Raw genomic sequence first — 15,873 nt, 5'->3', positions numbered from 1 at the left:
TCGAGAGTTGGTGATGGGGAGATATGCGGGTGGTCTTTTATAGCTGCGGGATGCTGCGAGTGAAAATTCTTTTTCATCGAGAGAGTAGTTCCGCAGCTTCGGGACGCCAATGAGGATTCTTTCGACATGTCGAGCCAAGACGCGAGCTAGCTGTTTCCCATGAGGGGTTTGCTGCTCGCGTGGGTTCGTCGGTCGTCGTTCGTCATGTCCGCTCTGCCAGGCTGATCCTGCCATGATCCCTCCCGGCCGTATGTGCTGATCGGGCAACGACGTGCGCCGCGGGTATGCAGTCATCGCCAGCCATCTTCCCCCGTCCAGACCACCGTATCCCTCCCAGCGAACACCTCCTACGGAGCTCACAAGCAAGCTTTTTCGTTTCTTCGATGGACAAAGTGCCAATATTTCGCCCATGTGGAGCTACCTCTCAAGCCCATTCTCGGTCATGACTGCCCTTCGCGAACAATATCGACCATCTTGGCATCTGCGAGGTTGTGTTAGTCCAGTTGTCGGGTGATTGCCAAGCAAAGCGGGCGAGCTCAACGCCAAGCTCACGATCAGGACTGACGCTGGAGGAATGTAGTCCCCATTGGCCAATGGGGAAGAAAACAGATGGTAGCCAAGGCGAAGGACCCCACGGCCAAGAGGTGCTAAAGTCGCGTTGGCTTCGAGCTCGCGGGTGGTGAGGGTGAGAGTGGTCTTTGAGTATGGGAGGCTGAGTCGGCGGCGGCCCTCCGGGTTCTCAAACCCCGCCCGAGCCCGGGACATCAAGGTTCTCGGGACCGGGGTCCCGGAGGTGGAGAACCCGCTTTTTGTTTTTTTCTGTTTGTTTGCAACCCGACGGACTTTTGGCATCGGTTCATGCTTGTTTCTTTGTTTTTTGCCTCGTCTTTCAGCTGTGAGGTGGTTGGTCGCATGTGGGTGGCCATGGGGCGATGGTTCGTTTTCTGTTGCTGACGTATCCGTCCTCCAATCGGCCAGCCAGACACGCTATCATGCTCAACTCTGTTTTCAAGCGACTTTACTCTCGTCGCAAATCGTAAGGCATTGAGCCATCGGCGGGATTCCAATGGACCTCGAATCGACTATGAGCTTTGTGCTTTCTCACTGATCCCTTTCCTTTCTTGCCCCAGATCAATGTCTCTCACATGCATGGAACCACCAAGTACATTCAGATACGCCAAGAAAGTCCCAGAAACGTGCAGTAGAAACCCAATCGCTTGGTAATGCTATTGTCTAAGTGGCCGCCCCAAATGATACACTCCGCATGCGACTTTATTGCACAAAGTAGGCATCGAACACCTGCAGGACCTTGCTTCCGGCGCGGGGGGAATCCTCGCGCTGCTTCCGCCGGTCATGGTCTAGAAGGTCAGACTTTGCCTGCCACACAGTATGGTCGCGTCCCGTCCTCGACTTGAGGGATTTATGAATTCCCTGTGCTGGGTACGCCACCAGCCCGAACATCCCTGGTCACCACGGGTCAGCTCTGACCGACACAGTCGAGGATGGGACGAAGTTTGTTTACTTACCGGCGCCTGGTTTGGTAAAAAGACCGAGAGAGCCTGTGGCGACACCCTTCATCAGCCCGAGAGCCCCTCCCTCCTTTGCACCTTTGTAGGGATCGGTGAAGACACCGGTGATGCCGTCGTAAAAGCCTGTTCCAAAGGTCTGGTGTCTCGTTAGAGGCAGTTACAGTTGGTTCTATGTGATGGTTCGACTCACCTTTGCAGCTACGACACCTCCACTCTTCCAGTCTTCGACCTTGCCATTATCACGAGGCTTGTCACCGAGGAGCCTCGGAACGTTGTGCAGACCTTCTGTGAGCGCAAGTGGCATGTCTACGAGGCCACCCTTGGCGACGGCTCCCGTCATGGAGGCGAATCCTTTTCCAGCAGCCAATGCAGCTGAACCACTGGCTCGTCCAGCTTCGTGACCAGAGGCTCTTGAGCGCTTGTACTCCTTCCACGGGTCGATGAAAGTGCCGCCCAACGCGACGGTGAAGTCGGTCACCGTCCCGAGGAGTGACGACGCACCGCCGGTAATGGGGTCCCATCGCGTGACGTCGGTGTTGTACTCTTTCGTTCGGAGGGGCTTCAAGTCGGAAGACTTGATCTTCTTCGCGTCGATCAGATATGTGGCGGCTTGGTTTGACAGCTTGAGATGTTTGCGGCCAGACTTGCTCTTGGCCTCGAACACCCAGGCGGCAGGCTGTTCAGGCAGCACGTCGCAAATAAGGCTGGCGGCCGGTATGTTGCGACGGAAAGACTCGACGGCAGTGTCCACGCCTCGTTCCCGTCGCATGATGTCAGCTACTTGCTTCACAGCCTGATTCGCCGCTGGCGATAAACAAAATTGAATTGCCTCGGTCAAGCGTTCCACGCTGAGTTCCTTCTGAGGAATTGGCAGAGGCCCGGCACCTGCGCCGGCAACGACACGACCCCAGAATGGCTGGTCTCCGAAAAATGGCACGATGATGGTCGGTCTGGCGTTGATGAGACCGCACGCTGTTGTCCCTGCTCCTCCATGGTGAACCACTGCTGACACCCGTTTGAACAGCCACTCGTGCGGGCAATCGCCTAGATAAAAGACGTCGTCCGTATTAGGCTTCCCCTCGCCGAGTTTGCTCCATCCCCGAGAGATGATCACGCGAGTATTGCAAGCCTTTGCTGCTGCGATGATGATGTCTGTCAGTCGGGCGGGGTCATCTACCACGATGCTGCCGAATCCTACATAGAGGGGAGGGGGGCCTAATGCGAGGAAGGCGTCTAGGTCGGATGGCGGGTTGAACGAAGGCTCGTCTCTCATGAAGAAGCCGCAGACGTCGATTTCCGGACCCCAATCAGCAGGTTTCGAGACAACAGCCGGTGACCAGCAGTAAGTGTGCGGGATTTTCAGAAACGTGGTGATGCCCGGTCCCATACTTGCTGGTATCGCCGCGAGCTCGAGGTCTTTGCGTCTCCAGGAGTTGATCACGTCGCCGAGACCTTGCCATGTCATCAACTCGACGACTCCATAGGAAAGCCAATTGGTTGTCTGAGGCTCGAGGTTGTCGCCACGTTGAATGTTGGCGAGTGGGTGCGGAAAAGCGCGGGTGGCAGTCCAAGGCATGGTGAACATGATATGGACGGGTATGCCTAATGCTTGAGCGCAGTGAACGTGGGCGAAGCTCGGAGGGTTGGCGATGATGGCGTCTGCGACAAATGGCTCCTTGCTGATGGGGTCAGGCTCGATGCAAGACCGCCAACATCCGTGGAGCATCTCTCTCATCATGGTGCGCTTCCGTCCGACGTCACCGCCCTTTAGTGATTCCATCGATGGGATCAATCCAGGGTTGCGGACCATGTACTTCGACGGGGTTAGTCATGTACACTGGACCGATAGTAGGGATTATACATACCGACATCAGGTCTGCGGGATCGCCGCCTATGGGGAAGAACTCCAGTCCGGAATCGGTCACGAATTTGGCAAAGGTATCGTGGGTTGCAAGCCGTACGCGATGGCCGTATCTGCGAAGAGCTGTGCCAAGAGCAATGAAGGGCTGGACATCGCCTAATTCGCAGCAAGTCAGTACGATTGTTTCCAATTGATGAAGAATATTTTCCACTCACCACGACTGCCGACAACTTGAATTACGACATTGAGAGGAGGAACCGTCTCATCGTTGAATGTCGGCGCAGTGGCATCGTCATCATCTGGGAAAGGTGGAAGCTCCTCCGCAAGCTTCTCAGGATACTCCGACTGAAAGTTGATGTTGACCTGACCATCGGCTGGTTGATGGTTAGTAAGAAGCACCACATGGCAGCGATGAGCCTACCAGATATGGCTGCAGCGCTAGAAAGAAGCGCGCCTGATGAGTGAAGCTCATAGGGAGGGGGGCTGTCGCAAAGCGACTCGTCCGTCTCGAAGCTCATGGTTTTCTTGGAATCAGACATGTTGGAAAGATGAATTGCACCAGTGAGACATCGCTATCCAAGGCTTGAAGGACCTGGTGAAAGGTTTATATCACATCCTGTGTGGCTAGGATGGTGTCCGAAAGGAGTGTCAAGCCACCCCGGCGGCGTTTCCCTCAGCAAACGGCACTCGAAAGCGGAGATTTCAGCCATTGCCGGAACGCCGCCGGGGGCTCACGCTCTTTCGCTACAATCCTAGAGAATTGCATCGCCCACTCATGACGAATGGCAGCAGCAAAGAAGGATTCCTCGCTGGTTCGGGATGGCCGTGTTCGGCGCGCGATACGTAGGCAATGCACGTGGAGATGGGCGTGGGGTTTCGACGTTACGAGGGCCTCGTAATCCTCGGCTTCTGGGATTTCATCGCCTTGATACTTCGCGTTAGTCGTGTTATTACATTGCATTCGGGACTAGCCCGCTTGTCCCGCCACATTGGCTTCGTTTGGCGCGTATTGACAGAAGCTATGCGCGGCTGAGGATGTCGGGGTTGGGTTGACGGAATGACAATGATTTTGGACGGAATTATCGCCGGATTCTTTCGGCTTGAACGCACGGCCCCGTCTGGCAAGCTCGACCGCCCAGCCGGCAGCACTTGGCCGACCTAGATGGAGCAGCCCGGGGGTGTTTAATGGCATCCCGTCGCCAGTGAGCAACTAAATTTACAGGGGATTCCACCCAACATGACGCCCGGATACAGGGCAGAATGCTGCGGCAAGATGTCCACTCGAGCCTTGGAGTAACTTCGTTGTGGGGCATTCACAATCATCACAAACAAAACACTAAAGTACCACGAGGTCTAAAATGACGACACATATTGAGGATGAAATTTGCTGGGATTGGAGTCATGATGGCTCAATACCCAAAGTCATCAGCCAAATACGCTTTATAGTGCGAAATGCCGCGCAAATCAACAACATACGAAGTGTGACGCTGCGGGGCAGGCGTAGCACACAACGCCTTGGACAAGAATTTTGCACCCAGAATTTCGACGAGGAGGAAAGAGCTATCCTCGGATCATGGCTGGCCAACTTGCAGGACGATGCTACTGGAGAGCTTCAACTGCCAGATGTCATAGCTGCTGTCGTGTCTCGTCTTTCATCATCGACAACCCTAGAGATACAGACCTTTGACCGAGCCACTTACGATGACGGAGGCAAAGCTCGCCCTCCCGGAGACCCATTCCTGTGCACCTTAGGGCAGCTCATATCCTCCTCGAACAACAGCTCCGTTCTCAACAGCCTTGAAACAATTCAACTTAGCATACCGATCCCCGACCGTGATCTTACGAAGAGTTCCGGATACTGCATCTACCCAGAATCCATCCTGCCTTTCTTCGGCCTGCCTTCGATCAAGACGCTTGAGCTGCACAGAGTGGATGACGGCGGAAAGCCGATTAAGCCGATTTCATTGCTTACCGCACCGACACTGAAGAGCTTGGTCTTGAAAAGATGCCAACTCATAGAAGACAACATTGCCACAGTTATTCGAAATTCCCCAACTCTCGAAGCCTTGCGAGTCGATATCGCTATCAACGCCGACTACGCTAAAGGATGGCTCAACTTGGAAACCCTGCAAACTGCTCTGGCACCTCTAAAGGAATCACTCAAGGAACTATCGCTGTCATTGACCTTGTGGTCGTCAACGGCCGTCGACTGTGGCGGGCCAGGACCCTGGGGCATTCGCGGTTCGATCGGTTCGCTGGAAGACTTCACCAGCCTGACTCATCTAGCCATTTCCTTACCCGTTCTTCTTGGCTGGAAGACGCAAGGTGCCTCTGATCTCATCGACATTTTGCCGGAAAGCCTCGAGGTGCTAACAATCACAAATGAGATGGCTTCGTGGTGGAAATATCAGTGGGATGATCTCAACTGTGAAGGCGGTCATGCAGAGGCGGCGAGATGGGAGACTCTGGAATGGAAGATCATGGAATTTTTGGAAAGTCGGCCGCCCTCGTTGAAGGAGCTGAGACTAGAGGTCGGCGAGGTTACCGGTGAGGGGGAAAGGGCGAAGGAGTTGAAGGCGAGGCTGGTCGACACGGGCCGTCCCGTTGGGGTCAGAGTCACTGTCGAGTTCAAAACATAGGCTAACAGGCGCGGTGAGAGAAAGACTTCCGTCGACCAATGCAAACAGGGCTCAGCTGTAGTACTCTTTGTAATTCTGCCTGGAAATAACATGTCAGCCTCGTTCCGGTTATGTTACCTTGATATTCAGCTGACTGATCTAAGTTATTAGCGAAATGTGGCAACTGGCAAGACATTTTCTGCTTCGGCCTATTACTGGCTACGTTAGCTTTTTAACCTTTCATGTTACCCTGAGATTTCTTTGAGTATTCCCCCGAATACCCAAACTCTTGGGCCATGTCGGGTGGTCGGGTACTTCCACTTGGGCCCAACATATGTCAGAACCGTAGCCACTTTACAAAACATGTGCGGTGGCACAGCTGATTGGGTCATTAAATGTCGCAGCTCCTGCACGGTACCTTTCCCACAGGCGCACGCTTCAGAGACTCCAATCACCGAGTCCAACGGCCAGTACCTTCATCCAGTTAAAAGATCGTGTCTGTATAATCCTGTGCCCTCAAGTAAGGCGCAAGAGGCAGCGGGTGCTGACAACGCATATCACATGTGGGGATGCGGGGTCTCGTATTTATGTTATATGTGTGACGACTCGCCGTGCGGCATGCGGCAGCTCAGCACTCTTCATCCCGTCAAAAACACGAGGTGACTATGTCCACTACACCCACTGGAACTGGCCCTGTGCAATTATGCGCTTCATGCCAACTTTTCAAATGGCCACAGCCCCCAATTGTGGACAGCAAAATTTACGACGCAGATCCGCCTCACAAAACTTTTCTTGCACTTGAAGAATCAGCCGCTGCAGGTTGTAACCTTTGTCAACTCTTCTGGGGTTGTATTATCAACACCCACAAATGTGCAAATGAGCTAGGCTTACAATTTCTGTCTGACGCATCACTCTCAATCCGCGTTCATAATTTCGAAACTAACGACCTCCTGGAATTGAAAGCGGAAGGCACCTCAGATCATGTTTATGGCCACATTGAATTTGTCCGCTTGAAAACCGACGAATGGAAACAGTCAGAGATATTAGAGAAACGACAAGTTGAACGTAAGTTAACAACGTACCATGACGAAATTTGACACTCATAAATATATCTTCCAGGTTTTTCTCCAGGATCAATGTCTGATGACCTGAGAAAGCTAGTCGACAAACGAATACTACCGTGGATGAAGGATTGTTATGAGCATCGAGAAAATCATAGCTGGTGTGGACTATCGGGTGACGCCACGATCTTCCCAACACGACTGATTGATGTCGGCGAAGCTGAGGACGATGCAATTCGACTTGTCGAAACGGACTTCAAATCAGCGGCGAATCCGTATTTGATTCTCAGTTACTGCTGGGTCAAAGTAACGAGAGCGCCAAAACGACTCGGAATAACCTGGAGAGCCGCTTATGCGGATTCTCTACAGCAATGCTACCTAAGACCATAAGGGATGCAATCATGCTGACAAGAATGATGGGGTTTCGGTACCTTTGGGTTGATGCAATTTGTATCGTCCAAGAAACGGAAGACGATCTTGGAGACTTCAAACTAGAGGCCGTGAGGATGAGAGGCTACTATGCCAATGCACAATGCTGCATATCAGCCTCCCTTGCGCGCGATAGCTCGGAAGGTTTTCTCACCGAACGGCCACTAGGTAAATTTCCTGTTCCACGCATTACTTTGGAACTCGCATCTAGCACAACATCGCGATCAGTATTTGTGGAGTTGAAAGAAAGGGATTTTGACCTGAGGCATGTGCTCTTGGAATCACCATTGATGGAACGCGGCTGGTACATGCAGGAATTAGTGCTTTCTCGGCGTCTATTACACTGGACTTTGAATGGGGTTTATCTCGAATGTCAAAGCTCCAACTTCATTGAAGGCAGGCTCCAAAGGTTAAACCGAATTCCAACCTATCCTGAGCCCCGAGAGGCTCTAGCAGTAGCCGATGACCAAGGCCCCGGCTACGCTGGTTGGTATCAGCTTGTTGAAAGCTATTCATCGAAGCAACTGACATACGAAAGCGACCGTATATGTACGCCATTCACGGGATTGCCAGTCTACTCGTCCAGCGCTGTGGGGCTGAATATTTTCATGGCGTATTTCGAAGTAGCATCGCACAGGGACTTGCATGGCACCATACATCTGATCATCTGGTGGAGGACGACGAACGACCTCCAAAGCATGTCGAGACCCAGTTTCCCACCTGGAGCTGGGCCTCAAACTGCGAGGTCTACTTTCATGAACTCGAAGTTGGGTTCGTCCGTGACGACCACCCACAGCGGCCACCACTGTTCCCTGTGCATCCCGGAAATATGTCTCTGATAGAAGGCGTCGATTCTGGACTGTATATTAGAGCTCCATTGATTATTGTCTTTCTACAGAGGGTCGATAATTCAATCACGGCCTCGACCAAAGATGGCTTGGGGGAGTGGATAAATGGCCGGGTCATTGGGAGTTTGGATGCGCAGCGCTCCAATCAACATGACACACTGTACGAATCGTTTCTAGCGGGTTTAGATAAAGGTACTAGTGTATCATGGTTAGTTCTAGGCTCCGATGCGGATGATGAAGACTGGTACGTTGGGTTATTAGTGAAGAGAGGGGAGAACACACTTTACCAACGATATGGGCTTTTGCAAATACAATGGTAGTCAGACAATATTTGGGACCTCTTTAATACAGCGGAGGAAATCATACTAGAATAGGTGAGAGGTGGGCAACTAGGTACGCAAACGATAGAAATCTCCCGTAAATCCATCCCCGATGATTGTTATCAGGGCTGATTACCTACTAGTAGATGATAACAGTTGAATTCTTAACAGGTCTTGCTAACTTTCCTAGTTCTAAGCTTATTAAACATGGACTGCTATTCATTATGATGCTGTTGATAACATAGGCAAGAAGCAGTAGAGGCGCACGAAGCTCTCAGACATCCCTCCTCTATGGCTTCACTAACACTTCCATATAAGGTAGGTATATATACAAACCCGCCGGTGGTGCCTCGCAACCTCCACAGCAAAAGCAAGTGTTTCAACAACAAAGTCATCTTGTACCCATTCAAGCCAGTCATGCCTTACGACTATGACCTTTACTAAAGCCTTTTACCAAGCCCCATTCGTTACAGAGTCTTCTATTCTGACTTCACTTATGTTGTGTCTTGGGCAGCACCTAGTCCTTTCAGCGCTGGATATCGCAGGCAACTACAGATCAAAAACATATTATCCAGCAAACAACGTCTTTAAAAATTGTTGAGAAGTTCTGTTGGTCGAATTGCAGGTAGTACTTTGCTATAGCACGAATGGAACGCATAATACGCCAACAGCCATGCATCCAATGGAAGTGATCCCGAAAGATGGCAAGCGTGCTTGTGTGTTCATAAACCACAGAGCGGTATGCAGGCCCAGTAAATTATGTAAAATCCGGGTCTCACGGAGTTGGTATCAGGCCTCGACAACCCCGCTCAGCAGTTTGACTGGCTTCCCAATTTTGCTCTCGGTGCAGAGGTAGCTTTGACGGTGGAGTGTAACTTTCCCAGCAATTTTTAGTAACGTTCTAGGGGCAGCTCTTGTTTAAGGTGTGCAATAAGCTCAGGAACTACAACCACCCACGGACCTTGGTGCGGAGATCTTGAAACACATCCTTGAAACATCGAGGCCGCCGCACCAAGAACCTTCCGACTGCCTCCAACCGTTTCCTCCAAATAATATCAGTTTCTTTCTCATTTCATCTCTTTTCAATCAAACTCATTGGTACTCATCATGAAGTCGTTTCTGCTGCTCGCCTCTTGGGCATCCTGCGCAGTCGCGCAGAAACACCACCTCAAAAACCAAGTTCCAATCCCTGATCTCTGTGCGGCAAGCCCGCTGTTCCCCGACTACTCACTAGCATGTGGCAAGGGCTCGATCTTGTCGGCGCAAGCACCTCCCCTCGTCGGAATCGCCAACAACCGGACGACTAAGCAGCCCAAGAAAGACATCTGGCGTTCGGACGAAGGGTGGCATGGCCCTCACTCTTGCGCGGGTGCTTACTGCGCGTATTCGCGACCGTCCTTTGCGAATGGCCGCGGAATCGTACTCGTGAGTACCGCGTACAATGCCGAAGAAGCGTCGCATATATCGGCCTTCACGAAGCCAGCGCGAGATGAGGAGCAGGGTGACAGTAACCTTTTTCGCATCGTTGAGATGCCGGGGAAAGGACTGGGGGTCATCGCGAATCAGCACATCAAGAGAGGACAACGCATCATGGCTCATCCTCCAGCCGTCGTCATCCATCGGCGGTTCATTGATGATGTTGACCTGGAGAACCAGTACAGACTTCTTGATGTTGCCATCAGCCACCTACCCGAAGACACCCGCAAGATCTTCATGGAGCAGATGGGGCAATCTGGTGGCCACAAGGTTCATGATATTGTTCATACCAACTCGTTTGAACTGAGGCTTGGCATCAGGGATGGTCATCACTTTGGAAACTACCCCGAAGTTTCTCGATACAATCATGACTGCAGACCAAAGTGAGTTTTACCCGCTGGTTGCTGTACTCCATGATGTCTAACCAAGTCAGCGTCGCCTTCTACATCGACTCGGATCTCCGGCACTACACCCATGCCGTTAGAGACATCAAACCCGGCGAAGAGCTCACAATCTCCTACGTGGACTCGCTCAGCTCACGACAGGTTCGCCAAGACCGCGCGAAGCGTAACTGGGGATTCGGCTGCACCTGCAACCACTGCAGCCTCCCACCGCCTTTGATCCGCGATTCAGACAATCGTCTGTACCGGATGTGGCAGATTGAGCAGGACCTGAGCAATTGGAACTTTCCCAACTTCGAGGAGGACATGATCGAGTTGCTCATCACCCTCTACGAGCAAGAACGTCTGGACGAGTCCCACGGCTACGAAGCTTACAGGCTCGCTGGATTGAACTACAACTCAATTAAGAACAAAGAGAAGGCTGCGGAGTATGCTAAGAAGGCCGTTGAGCAGTTGCTGCTGGAGAAAGGACCAGAGGCGAAGGAGCTTACCGATATGAGAGCGCTGGCACACAGGCCCGACCAACACTGGAGTTGGGGAAAGAGAAAATAGGCGAGTAAAAATCTTGTATTAGCGATTGATAGTTAAATATGAAGTTGCAGCCAATGAGTTGGTCTGATTTCCAATTTCTTGTTAAGAACCAACAACCAACAACCAACCAAGCGCCAAAGCCCAGACTACATGCGTATGCACGTCATCAGAATTCAGAAGGAAGAAAGATGGAAATGGATTGGTTACACGTTTGCCAAACCCCTTTGCCGCTCTGACGCTAGGACCCACATGTTACTATGTGCGAATATGCCGGCGTAGTTAGACTCCCTCCAAGGTGTGTCCGGCTTTGCAAGACACCAGTCGAAATTCCGGATCAACTACGGAGGGATTAGCTAGCAGCACAATTGTTTAGTCGAGAAGACTTCTCTCTTACCTCGAAGACAGTCTTGCCAATCTCCATCATCGCAATTGGCCTACCGAGACACTGGTACTTGCCGTATCCAAACACAAGCTCATGGACCTTGTTCATAGTCGCAAGTTTGCTTTCGTTCGTCTCCAGCAACCAACGCTCCGGTCGAAACTCTTCAGCATCCTCCCCGAAGATGTCCTTGCTGAGATGCAGAGGCCAGACCGCATAGTTCACGTTCGTTCCACCGGGAAGAAATACGGCTCTTCCGTCAATAATGACCGTGTCGCCCTCATCAGGCACCCTCTTGGGCACTGAATCAGTGACAGGTGGATGGACGCGCATGCCTTCTTTGATGACAGCCTGCAGATATTCTAGCTTCCTAGCGCTGGCATCCGAGATGATACCTGACGCCTCATGCACTTGCTTGTCCGCATGAAATACATTGATTTCAGCTTGAAGCTTGGCATAGACGCGAGGATGGGTAAGGAGGTATAACATCACCACTCTCAGCGACGCTGCAGTTGTGTCCGAGCCGGCAATCATCTGCAGCGTCGCCTCGGAAACAATGTCGTCCTCATCCATTCCATGCCGGATGAACGAAGCGATCATGTCGGACTTCTTTTCCGTATCGCGGGAGAGGCGTTCTTTGATGATTGCTCTGCCGTTGGCAGTCATTCTGCCATATCCCGAGGAGTCGGTCTCCTTGATACCAATGTAGCGCGCGACAAAGGGGTTCTGCAAGACTTTATACAGGCCCAAGGCGATAATGGCAGTAACTGCTGTCAAGCCTTCCTCAGCTGACCTGGCAATGTCGTAGGCATCAGAATCTGAGCTCAAGTCACCAAAGGGAGTGCCGAAGCTAATGTGGCTGATTACGTCGAGCGTCAGATATTGAATCTTTTGAGAAAGGTCCAAAGGCCTTGCTGAAGCCTCTGTTGAGAGGTACTTTGACCGGATGAGGTCGAGTAGTTCAGAGACGTGGGTGTCGACCGAATCTTCTAGTGCAAGATTCTCCTTTCCAGAGTACTGATAATATTGTTAATAGAGTAAAGTGATGCTTGCTTTTTCCTGCTTACCCCAGCACCTAGTTTTGCCCTCAGCTGCTTATGTTTCTCTTCATCCATTTCGCTAAAGACATGATCCTTGTCGGGACGTACGCGACAAGCTCGATAGAACCACTCAGTCCGGGTGTACGGTGAGCGGACAGCGCTCATGTGCAGCAAAAGTTCCGGCGACGATGTGACCAGGTCATTGGGTCCGACGCGCACGATAGACCCTTGAAAGTGTTAGCCTTGCGTCACAGGACATATGGCTGTGAGTCCGACGTACCGTACTTCTTGCACACCTCATGATACTTCAAATGCGACTTGAAGCTCAGAATAGCAAAAACATGCCAGATTTCAGACCACCCCGAGATAAAAGGGCCGTTGAAAGCCTTGAGTCGGTTGTATGCTTGAATCTTCTTGCCAACGTACACAGCCAGCAAAACACCCAAGACCGCCCACCGAAGGTCGTACAAGTGAGAAATGACAGTCATACTGCAGAATGAGACACATGCAAGCATGCGAAAGACAGAAGCACAACTGCGTCCTGGGACCATGGACTCGGGACACCTCTTCATACTTATCAAGCCCTCGTCTATACATGCCCGTTCACATCCTTTTCCTGGCTTCCATGAGGGGCTCGCCCCCGGATGGCGTTCTCATCACACGCAACGTGGCTTTCCCGCTTGCCCAGTCGGGATCCATCGCGCTACCATCGCCCACTCTAGCCGACGCCCTAACGCCCGTTGATACCGCTCAGCACCAGCCTGTCAAGAAATGCCACAAATTGTGACGTGACGATACCGACTGGTCGATGGCTAATATGCTGGTATTGCCGAATGCAGCCAAGCGGACGACGGGGGGTCAGCAGCAAGGCAAGCCCCAGCCAAGCCGGCCAGCACACTGCGACTCCGACAGACGGAATGTCGCATTCCCAATTTTCGAGGTGCCTTAGTCGGGTCGGTACGACGTGCATTGCATTGCAGCGCGCCCAATAGCGCCGCTGGGTTCCAATTAGTGCGAATGGGAACCGCACCGCAACCGCGAATATCCATTGTCGTTGAGGATAGGCTTACGGGGAGCTGGGAGGAGGGGGGGAGGGCTAATGCACCGAATCGGGGTCATCACAGGTATTGCCGCTTCACCGGGAATGGAGCCAAGGTGGGGGGAGGAGGAGGGGATTTTCGTGTCCAAGTCATGAAATCCTGCTGCAGGCATTTGAGGAGGGGGTTTGAGACTCGTCGTAGCTAGTCTTGGCAAGCTGTCGTGATGCTCTCTTCTCGTAGCCTCGTTCACAGTGAAACTGGTCTAGATGACCCTCTCCGAATGCGAGGTGTTGTACTGGATTTTTGCAATGAGAGGCGGAGCCCGTTTGGGTATGGGTCTCTCAATCCTTCACCGTAGATCATCAGAAATTCTGCCCGAATGCCAGAGCGAAGGCTGTTTCACTCATTCTCCTACCGCCAACTCACCGGATGCACGCACAGTCAGGGGTCAAACTTTAGCTTTGCATAAGCTTAAGACATCACCGACTAGTTGGAGCCAGGTTGTGCAGCAAATCACTGATTCCAGAAAGTCCTTCTGACGTGTGATGCATTAGGTTAATTCTATTTTTCAAATTGTAATCTTGTAATCATCTGTCATAACATCCTGTACCCTGTCATACACGACTGTGGTGCCTTGAAACGCCAACGACTCCAAATTTCCATCAAGTGAATTATTTACTCCTGGGCGGAGTTGAGAATATTGGCACCAGCCTTCTTCTTCCTGCGGCGATCCCTGCGGCCAGCGGGGGGAGTGACTTGAGGAGGAGGGCTGTTGGGGGCCGGGACAACGGCGACGGGCACAGCCGGGACTGGGGCCGGAGCCGGAGCGGCGGCTGGGGGTGCCGGTGCCGGAGCAGCGGCGGGAGGAGGAGAAGCAGGAGCGCCAGCAGCAGGCTCAGGCTGAGTAGGGTTCGCAGCCTCGGGCCAGCCAGCAGCAGGTTGCTCGGCGGATGGCTGGGCATTAGGATCGGCGGGCACAGCAGCAGCAGGTGGTGCAGCAGGTGCAGCAGCTGGGGGAGCAGCAGCAGGCGGGGCAGGTGCTGCGGCAGGAGGAGCAGGAGCAGCAGGCGCCGGAGCAGCAGCCGGGGGTGCGCCAGCAGCTGGGGCCGCGGGAACAACAATGCCTGGCGCAGGGACAGGAGCGGGAGCCGGGGCAGCAGCTGGGATGACAGTGACAGGAACTGCCTGGACAGCGGGCTGGGAGTAGGCGGCGATACCCTGATCGAGGACGTTCTCAAGCTGAGCTCTGTCCTCCTCGGCGATTCTCTGTCCAACTCTGGGGACCTTCTCTTCAAGCGCGGCAGTGAGAGCCATGGTGGAAATCTTCTGCCTTTGGAGAGAATCCAAGGCAACACCGCTCACGCCCAGGTTGTCAAGAACAGGCTTCCTTGAGACGAGATCAGAGACCGTGGTGGTCGTCTGATCGAGGAGACCATCGGTGATGCGGCGAAGCCTGGCAGCTCTGATGGCACCAAGGCTTCCGGATTGCTGGATCTGAAGAGTGGCCTGGTTGGTAGTGGCCTCAGCCTGCTGAGAGAAGACGAGGAGGTTATTGGCAGTGACCGGACCGCCATCAAGAGCAAGGACGGCGGCGTCAACCTGGGCAAGTGACTGGGAGACCGGAGCAAGAGCAGCCTCGATGTCGTCGAGGTTGTCGCGAGCCTTGATAGAGTTGACCGGCGCAGAGGCGATGATCGCCGACTGGCTGAGGAGGGCAATGACCAGAGGAAGGGTAAACATTGTGAAGAAGGTTGGATGGCAGACGAAGGGTCTTGAGAGTTTGTGGAGATATAGTGTAGCTTTGGAGGCAACCAAGCTTCTTGACTTTGTTTTCCTTGTCTGATGCTCCAAAAGAAAAGGTTCTGTCGTCGGGAGATCGAATGGGTTTATAACCTTCGTTCGGGCTGTCTGTGATGATGAGGAGCTTGGATCATGATTAGGACCATGATAGAGTAGATGCAATGTCGCTGGCTCCTGTCAGACTCGGCAGACGCAGACCGTGAGACACTTCCGTGAACTGAATCTGGTGAGGACCCATGGTCTACAGCTGGTGATCGATGTAGACTGCAGTCGAGTCTGGCCTGGACCTTCGCGACTCTGCGTCCCCGACGCTGTTGTCGACTGTCGGGTGGGCTGTCAGAGTCCGTGTTTGACGTCCGTGTCTCTCGGCCGGGAGGTACTCGAAGGTGTTTACACCAACTCTTGACAGCGGAACAGTACAAAAGTACTCAACGGCTGTCCGCCGGCTTCCGAAAAGGGAACAGACTTCTGTATCCGGGGGAAGATCTTGATCTGTGCGAGCAGCTCCCCGCAGGAAGGGTAGGCAAGCTGCCGATGCAT

At 52.8% G+C, this 15,873-nt stretch overlaps 7 protein-coding genes across 7 annotated transcripts; 2 read left to right on the top strand and 5 right to left on the bottom strand.

Annotated features, from left to right (window-relative positions):
• Positions 1-417: 417 nt before the first annotated feature.
• On the bottom strand, positions 418-765 carry CGCA056_v007852 (uncharacterized protein; the record flags this gene model as incomplete). Its single annotated transcript, XM_037323100.1, has 1 exon — positions 418-765. One exon carries the CDS (start codon positions 763-765, stop codon positions 418-420), a length of 348 nt encoding a protein of 115 aa, XP_037177991.1.
• A 507-nt stretch (positions 766-1,272) lies between these two features.
• Positions 1,273-3,929, bottom strand: UGT80A2-1 (Sterol 3-beta-glucosyltransferase UGT80A2; the record flags this gene model as incomplete). The annotated part of the gene is made up of 6 exons (XM_037323099.1): positions 1,273-1,463; positions 1,527-1,665; positions 1,720-3,342; positions 3,395-3,546; positions 3,606-3,764; positions 3,812-3,929. The coding sequence occupies 6 exons, from the start codon at positions 3,927-3,929 to the stop codon at positions 1,273-1,275; spliced, it is 2,382 nt and encodes a 793-aa protein (XP_037177989.1).
• An 819-nt stretch (positions 3,930-4,748) lies between these two features.
• On the top strand, positions 4,749-6,029 carry CGCA056_v007850 (uncharacterized protein; the record flags this gene model as incomplete). The annotated part of the gene is made up of 1 exon (XM_037323098.1): positions 4,749-6,029. The coding sequence occupies one exon, from the start codon at positions 4,749-4,751 to the stop codon at positions 6,027-6,029; it is 1,281 nt and encodes a 426-aa protein (XP_037178116.1).
• A 3,744-nt stretch (positions 6,030-9,773) lies between these two features.
• set5-5 (SET domain-containing protein 5) lies at positions 9,774-11,095 on the top strand (the record flags this gene model as incomplete). Its single annotated transcript, XM_037323097.1, has 2 exons — positions 9,774-10,525; positions 10,576-11,095. 2 exons carry the CDS (start codon positions 9,774-9,776, stop codon positions 11,093-11,095), a joined length of 1,272 nt encoding a protein of 423 aa, XP_037177363.1.
• A 182-nt stretch (positions 11,096-11,277) lies between these two features.
• On the bottom strand, positions 11,278-12,981 carry lolP1-9 (Cytochrome P450 monooxygenase lolP1; the record flags this gene model as incomplete). Its single annotated transcript, XM_037323096.1, has 4 exons — positions 11,278-11,412; positions 11,469-12,470; positions 12,521-12,720; positions 12,774-12,981. The coding sequence occupies 4 exons, from the start codon at positions 12,979-12,981 to the stop codon at positions 11,278-11,280; spliced, it is 1,545 nt and encodes a 514-aa protein (XP_037177362.1).
• A 1,227-nt stretch (positions 12,982-14,208) lies between these two features.
• CGCA056_v007847 (uncharacterized protein) lies at positions 14,209-15,273 on the bottom strand (the record flags this gene model as incomplete). Its single annotated transcript, XM_037323095.1, has 1 exon — positions 14,209-15,273. The coding sequence occupies one exon, from the start codon at positions 15,271-15,273 to the stop codon at positions 14,209-14,211; it is 1,065 nt and encodes a 354-aa protein (XP_037177404.1).
• Positions 15,274-15,419: 146 nt separating this feature from the next.
• On the bottom strand, positions 15,420-15,873 carry CGCA056_v007846 (uncharacterized protein; the record flags this gene model as incomplete). The annotated part of the gene is made up of 2 exons (XM_037323094.1): positions 15,420-15,654; positions 15,734-15,873. The coding sequence occupies 2 exons, from the start codon at positions 15,871-15,873 to the stop codon at positions 15,420-15,422; spliced, it is 375 nt and encodes a 124-aa protein (XP_037177368.1).

This window comes from Colletotrichum aenigma, assembly GCF_013390185.1.
Source record: "Colletotrichum aenigma strain Cg56 chromosome Unknown KSG_Cg56_contig05, whole genome shotgun sequence".
Lineage (NCBI taxonomy): Eukaryota > Fungi > Ascomycota > Sordariomycetes > Glomerellales > Glomerellaceae > Colletotrichum > Colletotrichum aenigma.
This window is presented reverse-complemented; position numbering and strand designations above follow the sequence as displayed.